This window comes from Grammomys surdaster, unplaced genomic scaffold, assembly GCF_004785775.1.
Source record: "Grammomys surdaster isolate TR1022 unplaced genomic scaffold, NIH_TR_1.0 126013, whole genome shotgun sequence".
Classification (NCBI taxonomy): Eukaryota; Metazoa; Chordata; class Mammalia; order Rodentia; family Muridae; genus Grammomys; species Grammomys surdaster.
Window position 1 is genome coordinate 143,589 of NW_021620828.1, and position 11,127 is coordinate 154,715.

Here is an 11,127-nt window from a genome sequence, read left to right on the forward strand (position 1 = left end):
GGACTCCATGAAGGCAGTGCTAAGAGGAAAACTCATAGCTCTAAGTGCCTACAAAAAGAAACTGGAGAGAGCATACACTAACAACTTGACTGCACAACTAAAAGCTCTAGAACAAAAAGAAGCAAATACACCCAAGAGGAGTAGAAGGCAGGAAATAATGAAACTCAGGGTTGAAATCAACCAAATAGAAACAGAAAGAACAATACAGAATATCAACAAAACCAGGAGCTGGTTCTTTGAAAAAATCAACAAGATAGATAAACTCTTAGCCAGATTAACCAGAGGGCACAGAGACAGTATCCAAAATTAATAAAAGCAGAAATTCAAAGGAAGACATAACAACAGAAACCAAGGAAATTCAAAAAAATCCTCAGATCCTACTACAAAGGCCTATACTCAACAAAACTGGAAAACTTGGATGAAATGGACAACTTCCTAGACAGATACCAGGTACCAAAGAGCAGATAAGCCATCTAAACAGTCCCGTAACCCCTAAGGAAATAGCAGCAGTCATTAAAAGTCTCCCCACCAAAAAAAGCCCAGGACTAGATGGTTTTAGTGCAGAATTCTATCAGACCTTCAAGGAAGACCTAATACCAATTCTCTTCAAACTATTCCACAAAATAGAAACAGAAGGAACACTATCCAATTCTTTCTATGAAGCTACAATCACACTCATACCCAAACCTCACAAAGACCCGACAAAGAAAGAGAACTTCAGACCAATCTCCCTTATAAACATCGATGCAAAAATACTCAATAAAACTCTAGCAAACCGAATCCAAGAACACATCAAAACAATCATCCATCATGATCAAGTATGTTTTATCCCAGGAATGCAGGGATGGTTCAATATTTGGAAATCCATCAATGTAATCCACTATATAAACAAACTCAAAGAAAAACACCACATGATCATCTCACTAGATGCTGAGAAAGCATTTGACAAAATTCAACATCCCTTCATGGTAAAAGTCTTGAAAAGATCAGGAATTCAAGGCCTCTACCTAAACATAGTAAAAGCAATATACAGCAAACCAGTAGCCAACATCAACTAAATGGAGAGAAACTTGAAGCAATCCCACTAAGATCAGGGACTAGACAAGGCAGGCCATTCTCCCCCTACCTATTCAGTATAGTACTGGAAGTCCTAGCCAGAGCAATTAGACAACAAAAAGAAGTCAAAGGGATACAAATAGGAAAGGAAGAAGTCAAAATATCACTATTTGCAGATGATAGGATAGTATACTTAAGTGATCCCAAAACTTCCACCAGAGAACTCCTAAACCTGATAAACAACTTCAGCAAAGTGGCTGGTTATAAAATCAACTCAAACAAATCAGTAGCCTTCCTCTACATGAAAGATGAACAGACTGAAAAAGAAATTAGAGAAATGACACCCTTCACAACAGTCACAAATAATATAAAATAGCTTGGTGTGAATCTAACAAAGCAAGTGAAAGACCTGTATGACAAAAACTTCAAGTCCCTGAAGAAAGAAATCGAAGAAGATCTCAGAAGATGGAAAGATCTCCCATGCTCATGGATTGGCAGAATTAACATAATAAAAATGGCCATCCTACCAAAAGCAATCTACAGATTCAATGCAATTCCCATTAAAATCCCAACTCAATTCTTCAAAGTTAGAAAAGGAAATTCTCCAATTCATTTGGAATAAAAAAAAAAAAACCCAGGATAGCAAAAACTATTCTCAACAATAAAAGAACTTCTGGAGGAACCACCATTCCTGACCTCAAGCTGTACTACAGAGTAATAATCACAAAAACTACATGGTATTGGTACAGTAACAGGCAGGAAGATCAATGGAATAGAATTAAAGACCCAGAAATGAACCCACAGACCTATGGTCACTTGATCTTTGACAAAGGAGCTAAAACTTTCCAGTTGAAAAAGGACAACATTTTCAACAAAGGGTACTGGTTCAACTTGAGGAAAACATGTAGAAGAATGAAAATTGATCCATTCTTATCTCCTTGTACAAAGCTCAAGTCTAAGTGGATAAAGGACCTCCACATAAAACTGATACACTGAAACTAATAGAAGAGAAGGTGGGGAAGAGCCTCGAATACTTGGGCACAGGGGAAAAGTTCCTGAACAGAACACCAATGGCATATGCTCTAAGAACAAGAATTGACAAATGAGACTTCATAAAATTGCAAAGTTTCTGTAAGGCAAAGGACACTGTCAATAGGACAAAACGACAAGCAACAAATTGGGAAAAGATCTTTACCAATCCTACATCTGATAGAGGGATAATATCCAATATATACAAAGAACTCAAGAAATTAGACTCCAGACAAACAAATAACCCTATTTAAAAATGAGGAATAGAGATTAACAAAGAATTTTCAACTGAGGAAACTCAAATGGCTGAGAAGCACCTAAAGAAATGCTCAGTATCCTTAGTCATCAGGGAAATGCAAATCAAAACAACCCTGAGATTCCATCTTACAACAGTCAGAATGGCTAAGATTAAAGACTCAGGTGATAGTAGATGCTGGCGAGGGTGTGGAGAAAGAGAAACACTCCTCCATTGTTGGTGGGACTGCAAGATGGTGCAACCACTTTGGAAATCAGTCTGGCGGTTCCTCAGAAAATTGGACATAGCATTACCTGAGGATCCAGCTATACTACTCCTAGGCATATACCCAGAAGATGCTCGAACATATAACAAGGACATATGCTCAACTATTTTTATAGCAGCCTTATTTATAATAGCCAGAAGCAAGAAAGAACCCAGATGTCCTTCAACTGAAGAATGGATATAAAAAATGTGGTATATTTACACAATGGAATATTACTCAGCTATTAAAAACAATGAATTCAAGAAATTCCTAGGTAAATGGATGGAACTAGAAAATATTATCCTGAGTGAGGTAACCCAATAACAAAAGGACACACATGGTATTCACTCACTGATTATTGGATATTAGCCCAGAAGCTTGAAATACCCAAGATTCAACTCACAGGCCACATGAAACTCATGAAGAAGGAAAACCAAGTGGAGGTGAATAGGTCCTTCTTAGAAGGAGCAACAAAATAATCAAGTGAGCAAATATGGAGACAAAGTTAGGGACATAAACTGAAGGAGGGGCCATCTGGAGACCAGTCCACCTGGGTATCCATCCCACGTGCAGTCACCAAGGGTAGATGCTGATGTGGATGTCAGGAAGTGCATGCTGACAAGAGTCTGATATAGATGTCTCCTTAGAGGTCTTCAAGAGTCTGACATATTCAGAGGCAGATGCTCACAACTAGCCATTGAACTGATCATGGAGTTCCCAATGGAGGAGTTAGAGTGAAGACTGTTGGAGCTGAAAGTGTTTGCGGCCCCATGAGGAGAGCAGCAATATCAACCAACCAGAGCTCCCAGGGTCTATACAACCAGCCTGGGAGCACTTAGGGAGGGCTCCATGGCTCCAGCTGTATATGAAAGTGTGGAGAGTCCTGTCTGGGCATAGGTGGGAGAAGAGATCCTTGGTCTTATGAAGGCTGGATGCCCCAGTGAGTGGGAACTTGAGGGTGGGGAGGTGGGAGTTGTGGGGTAGGTAGGGGTACATCCGCAGAGAAGCAGGAGGAGGGGTGAGGGGATAGGGGGTTCCTGGGGGGGGAATGGGATAAGGGGATAGCATATGAAATGTTAATAAAACATACAACCAAAAAAAGAAGAAAAGAAATATTTAATATTTAGTAAATTCACAGAAGTAAGCAATTAAAATAGATGACACATGACAATACAATTTTTTATATTAATAAACTCTGATAATGGGTTCATGCGTCCCTTGAAACTATATTAAGTAGTAAAACATAATTTAAATCATGTTTTATTAATTAACATATATATGTTAATTCAACATGTATCTAAATATCTGAGTGAACTACTTTTAAACCATAAATTAAAAAATATATATCTGAAGTGTGACAAATTGAATTTCAAAGATATGACAAGGGTCTGTGGTGGAGAGACCTGTTGTCCTGCAGACAGGACAAGTCCAGGGTTCTTTCTGGCCTCCAATCCAGGTGTTGCTCTCAGAAGATGCTGTTACTCAAGGACGTGGGCTGACAAAGCAGAAGAGCTTTACTTTGTCACTCCCTATGACTCAGGAGAGAACTGACTGTCTCCCACTGACCTACTGTGGAGGCTGAGAATGGGGAGGAACAGCCCCTCACAGAGGCTGCAGCACATGGACAGGCCTGTGTGAGGCTGCCTCAGGAGACATGTGTGGAAATGGAAGATCACGATGATAACAAACTGAAGAGTTAGGGGGAGGCTTGGCTCAGACAGTTTATGGAGGGAGGACTTAGTTCACTGTCTTGCTGACTAGGAGCTGACCTCAGACTCAGACTGTAACTGTGGAGTCTGATAGGCCAAGCCTGAGGGGACGGAAGAGTAAACTACAGTGCTATACATGCATGAAGATGTCATGACAAATCCATTATTTTGTAAGATACATGCATTATATACAAATATAATCATGATGCTGAGGAGGTGGCTCAAGGCCTGCATTAGAATCCTCAGAATCCCCATAACAAGTCAGACACTCTGTGTGTGCTTGTGCCCTAACATAGCAGGACAGAGACAGGTAAATCCCTAGAGCCTGCTCACTCCTCAGCTCAAAATCTCAAGCTTCCAGTTCAGTAAAAGACCCTGATTGGAGGCAGCAGTGTAGAAAGTGATGGAGGAAGACTGTCTGACCTCCAGATGTACTGACATGCCTACCTGCACAGTCCTGATACACACCATGTGTGCCACACATACCACACAAACATACACACACTCACACACACATGGAAATGATCACACACATACACACACACAAACACACTTATACACACCCACAACTGCACACACCTGTGCCCCCCCAAACACACACATACATATGGTCAAACACAATCACACACTCATGCACACACAGACACATTCACACACAGGAAGGCACACACACTGAAAGAGAGAGGGAGATTGAGAGAGACAGAGACATAGACAGAGATGGGGGAGGGAGACTAAGCGAGAAAAAGAACAAGCAACTATGGCACCTCCATGAAATGATAATTCCTCAGTACTAGATATCAAAGAGAATAAGAAAAATGCCATGAAAGTGGATGCCAGAGTTCCTTTGTTGTGTAGAATAACCAATATTCACAAATAATCACAAGCAGGGCTCACATAAGCAGGTAATTGCAATAAGACAATCAATTCTCAATCTAAAAAGAACTTAGCAAATAGGTATTTGGTGGAGAAATTTTAAAATGTGGAGGAAAAAAATCTGAAAAAAAAGATAATTAAATAAACTTGCTGAAAATTAAAATCAAAGTCAGTCAAATGAAAAATCACCACTGAACAACCTTTGTAAATTTTCTTCAACTCAAGGATGCTCTCTGGAAAATGTGAAAATGAATCAAGAAACAAAGATGTGAGCCTTAGGAAACAGAGGACCTAAATACAGAACTGATTGAGAACAGACATAGAGCGATCAGGCTGGAGAAAAGGAAAAAGGGAAAGAAAGGCAGATCTGTCATATGCAAAGTTGGAATAATTTGCTTATACTAGGGATTCATTTGCATAGACTAGAGATGTTTACTTGTTCTACATGGAAAAACTCAAACAAAAATGCCAGCATGGTAAAGGAAAGGAAACATGTACAGAATACGGTCTGCAGTACAGCACTGTCAGCTCCACAGTTTATGCTTAAAAAGTGTGCAAGTGGATGACTAAAAGAAATGACAAACATGTCTCAGGATGTCGTGAGTACATTGAAGTTGTTGGGTTAGGCCGTGTGCATAACCGTCAGTGGCCACAGGCAGCCTACTGGCCACAAGTGGAAGAGAAAAAATTGAATTTCAGCTACTAAAAATGAGAACATCAAGAATTTTGCAGGCAAATGGATAGAACTAGAAAATATCACCCTGAGTGAGGTAACCCAGACCCAAGGGGACATACTCGAAAAGTATGTCTTCAATGATAAGTGAATATTAGCCAAAAAGTACAAAATTACTTTTAATTAGAATTAGTGAAAAAGACAGGGCACCCAGTGGAGGGATAGAGTCACTAAACAACCCTCAAAATTTTGACTGAGAATTCTTCTTGTCTATTAGAAATGCGGGCACAAAATGGAGCAGGGAGTGAAGGAAAGGTCATCCAGTGATTAGACAACTTGGGATCCAACCCATGACTGACCACCAAACCACAGCACTGTTAGTGATACCATGTTGCACTTGCAGACAGGAATCTAGCATGGTTGTCCAGTGAGAGGCTCTATCAGCAGTTGACTGAGACAGACACAGATACTTACAGCCACTCATTGGAATGAGGTCGGGAACCCTATGGAAGAGTTAGGGATAGGACTGAGAGAGCTGAAGGGGCTGGCAACCCCGTAGGAAGACCAAGAAGATAAACTAACCCAGAGCCCTGGGAGCTCCAAGAGATTATGTCGTCAACCCAAGAGCATCCATGGGTTTGTCTGTGGACCCACAGCACATATGTAGCAGAGAACTGCCTAGTCAGGCCTCAGTAGGAGAGGATGTGCCTAATCCTTTAGAGACTGGGAAGTCTGAGCAAAGGGTGATGTTGAAGGGCATGATCGGGGGGTTGTGGGGGTGAAAAAGCACCCTCTCAAAGACCAAGGGTAGGGGGGATGGGGTTAGGAACTCTGGGAGGGAGATCAGGAAAGGGGCAATCTTTGAAATGTATATACACATTTCTTATAAATAGTTATATTCATCATGAATGCCATAATAAGCATATTTCAAAAGTAACATATGTAAAAGAAATAAAATTCTTGAAGATGCAGCTATACTACAACTGGGCATATACCCAAAACATGCTCCAACCTATAACAAGGACATGTACTCCACTATATTCACAGCAGCCTTATTTATAATGGGCTGGAGCTGGAAAGAACTCTGATGTCTCTCAACAGAAGAATGGATACAGAAACTGTAGTACATTTACACAATGGAATACTACTCAGCTCTTAAAAATAATGACTTCACAAACTTTACAGGCAAATAAATAGAACTAGAAAATATCATCCTGAGTGAGGTTACCCAGACCCAAAATGACATATGTGGTGTATATACTCACTGATAAGTGGATATTAGCCCCAAAACTCAGAATACTCCCCGGTAGGGAACAAGGTAGTGGGAGGAACCTCCAGAAAGTCCCAAATGCAGGGGATGTGAGAAGCTCCAAAGACCCAATTGGACTGACATTAGCTGCAATAACCAACAGAGGAGAGATAGAACCTGAAGAGAACACCTCCAGAAGATAAGTATGGCTGCCAGTTGAGGGATGGGGCCACACATCCATCTCAAAATTTTTAACACAGAATTGTTTCTGTCTAAAGGAAACTTAAGGGCAAAAAAATGGAACAGAGATGCAAGGAAAGGCCATCCAGAGGATGTCCCACCTTGGGATCTATCATATCTGCAGACACCAAACACCAAAACTATTGCTGATGCCAAGTACTGCAGACAGGAGCTAGTACAGCTGCTCTCTGAGAGGCTCTGCCAGCACCTAACTGAGACAGATGCAGATACTCACCATTGACCTGGGCCCAGGGACCCCAGTGGAAGAGTTAGGGGAAGGACTGAAGGAACTGAAAGTGATTGCAACCCCATAGGAAGAACAGTTCCCATGGACTGAACCACCAACCAAAAAGTATACATAGGAGGGTCTATGGCTCCTGCTACATAGGTACCAGAGGACTGCCTTATCTGGCACCAAAGGAAGGGGGTACACTTGGTCCTGTGGAGGCTTGTTGCCCCAGCAAAGGAGATGCTAGAAAGGTGAGGCAAGAGGGGGTGGGTGTTTGGGGAGGTACCTTCTTAGAGTCAAAGAAGAGGGGCAATGAAATGGAGGTTTGAGGGAGGTAAGACTTGGAAAGGGGACAACATTGAAATGTAAACAAATAAAATAACCAATTTTTTAAAATTAACTCATAAAATCTCATAAAAATAAAAATCTGGTCAGGCATGATGGAACATGACTTTTATCCCAGCCCTGGGCAAGCAAAGGCAAGAGGATTTCTGTAAGGCTATCCCAGGCTACATAGGAAGTTCAAGAATGGGCAAGTTGGCATACTGAGAATCTGTCTCAAAAATAAACAAATAGGTAAAAAATTAATAATAAAGATGAATCAACATGGCAGCCTAATTCATTTTATTAAGATTTAAGTTTCTTCACTGAGGACAGTAGGAAACACTAAGGGCTGGATCACTGTTATTTGTAAACGAATATATTTCTAAGTAGCTCTTCCCTCGTTTATTACTAACTAAGATGTAATTGACATATACATGCTAGCTCTGTGCCATTGTTTATAAGAAATCATTATTAATCAACAGAAAGATTTTAAACAAAAATAAAAGTAAAAACTTTCCTGTCAACAGAGGAAAATTACAAACAGCCCAAATGTCCAGCCACAATAAGTCTGACCCATGGTTCTTAGTAAAAATGAATCTTCTGTGGCTATCTGAGCTGATACCACAGTAAAATAGCCAGAAATATGTCCATAGTAGTTACTGTGAAGAGATATTAGTAAAATTATTATAGTTTTCGTGCTTTGTGATGCTCTCAAACTGGATACAACAGAAAGACAGTATTAACAATGGTAAATAGCAAAGGGAATTTTTTCTTGGAGGGGTAAGGATACAGGCTGTCATTACTTTTATTTATATTTTTTCAATTTTAAAGTTTTGAAATTAAGTTTATTATATAAACATGATTTCATCTTATAAATAAATTATACTTCAGAGTTTAAAATGCTGTCAAAAAGTAAATTATTAAGCAGTCTCATACCTCATTACTAAACAATAATTGAATTACTTAGCATTAATTGCTATGATATTATGTTTGACTAAAGAACCATGACTCTGCATACCTGTGGGACATTGTAGACACTTAGAACTCGGGAGATCTGAGTTGATATTCCTGTTGACATGCCTCCTATCACAGCAACCAGCTTATCAGTCTTCTCAGGCCTGCAGCTGTAGTTAGGAACTGGGGGGCTCTCTCCTGAGAGCAAAGCCATAGAAGTCACCACAGCATTCATCTCAAAAAAGTCATCATTGAAGAGATAGAATCCCAGGGACATGTTGAATAGAATATTTGGGTCCTTGTTAATATTTTCTATAGCAAAAACCATTGCCAACATGTGCTGATAATGTTTAGTGAGATCCCTAGGAGGAAAAATAGGAAAGACCACTTTTATGTTACATTTTTAATATTAATTTTTAATTAGATGGTAATTATATCCTTTACATCCCTCTCTTTTCTCTATGCAGTTCCTTCCATGCTAACTCTCAAATTCTGGATTTTTATTTATAGCAGTCTAAGACATATAAGAATATTCATGATATTCCAAGAAATAAGCAGGATATCCTATATTTAAAATGTGAGAGAAAAGAGTCATAAAAAGAAGATTCATAGAACAACTTACTATCAAATTCACAATTTTTATTTTTGAATTTTTTTGAGACAGTGTCTCACTTATTCAACCCAGGCTGACTTTAAATTCACTATGTACAATAGGTTAAACTCAGGCTCACAGAGATCCACCTGTCTCTGTTTCTCAAGTTCTAGGATTAAAGGTCTACACCACCATATACTATCAAACGTACAATTTTCACTTTTTACTGTGCAATTTGTGTCTGAGAAATTAAAATGGAGGATTAAAGTATGTGGGAAATAGTGAACATTAAAGCTTCATATTTCATGTGGTCTTTGAAAATATAATAAACCTAAGAAAAATTCACAGTGCTGATCAACCATAGCAAGTGAAAGAAAATAGTGTCAAGTACAATGAAACATGAAAAATAACATGTTCTCAGTACAAGTCACTAAATAACTACAAAGAAAAATTGTATTTTACTACAAAGTGCTTTCAATACCTTCTTACATGTTTAAGAGAACTCAGCGTGAGTAGGAGAGAGACACACAGTGTCATGGCTCAGTAACTATTGGCACTTGGAGGCTCCTGGGGAAGGGAGATTCAGTTTCATTAGGAGATTTCCCCTGGTAGCTTGCCTAGACTCTAGAAAATGTCCTATACTAATGTAGTATTGGCATGCCTAAACGAACTCAGTAGATTAAAAAATGAGAGTGTGTGAGAGACAGACAGAAAGAGACAGACAGAGAGATGAAGAGACCTCATAGAGCTGAAGAAAGGACATATGGGAGAGAAAGGAGTAGAGATGGGTGAGATCAACATACATTGTATATACGTATGAAATCCTGAAACGTATTTTTTTTTAAAGAGAGAAGCCAAACACTTACTTAGAAACAGCTTCCGGATTACACAACGTATCATTAAAGTCCAACACACTTCTATTGTCTCCAGAGGCCATTTTAAAGGAAAAGAGTCCTCCAATAACAAAATCCCCATCTTGATAGTAGCCAGGAGAAGCAGGTATATTTAAAGAGAAACAAGAAATTTGTTCCTGGAATACAGTGACAACAATCCAGAGAGAGAAAGCAATGAGTAATTTCATACTAACATTGATAAATAATTAATAAAACCAAGAAATCTGTTCAGTTGAGAATCTTGGACTAATCAACCCCAATAGCACATCAGCTAACTGATAAAATATGTGTCTGTCTGGTCCATGTGGATAGAGTTTATAAAGCATTGTTTTGTTCTGATACAGCCACACCAGTATCCAAATGCTCCCTCACTTCCTGAGAAGATAAACTGTGTGGCACATACTTAGCCCTAGATTATGACCCCTTCACAGAGTCACTGTGAGTCCCCAAGGGCTCAGGAACCTCTCACTTGGCACCTGGGAATCCTGATTCTTAGCAGGAAAACACACAATTAGAAAAAGTGTGAAGTCCTCTAAAACACCTGCAGGATGTGTACACTCACTGAGCTGAGACTTCTCAAGGTCCTAAGGTAAAGGGAGACTAACCAGTTCAAGCATAATTAAGTCATGAAGGGTCATATGAAGGAAGCATCAAAGGGCTCAGTGTTTGTTGGGGGAAGGGCAGGACCCTTTATCATTTAACATCAGTGTCATTTTAGAGTATTTCTGTGAGGCAAAGCCAAAGACTTACATTAGAAAACATTATTTCTGATCACTATATGGGGTCAAAAATCAACTTGTGTATTT

At 39.5% G+C, this 11,127-nt stretch overlaps 1 protein-coding gene across 1 annotated transcript in view; it reads right to left on the reverse strand.

The window, feature by feature from the left end:
* Nucleotides 1–10,509, reverse strand: part of LOC114610044 (vomeronasal type-2 receptor 26-like) — a 37,687-nt gene extending 27,178 nt beyond the window's left edge. The window contains exons 1-2 of the mRNA XM_028754514.1: nucleotides 10,295–10,509; nucleotides 8,901–9,198 (exon numbers count right to left, since the gene is read on the reverse strand). Of these exons, the coding sequence (XP_028610347.1) occupies nucleotides 8,901–9,198; nucleotides 10,295–10,509 (513 nt within the window). The remainder of the gene's footprint in view (nucleotides 1–8,900; nucleotides 9,199–10,294) is intronic.
* Between the last annotated feature and the right edge of the window lie 618 nt (nucleotides 10,510–11,127).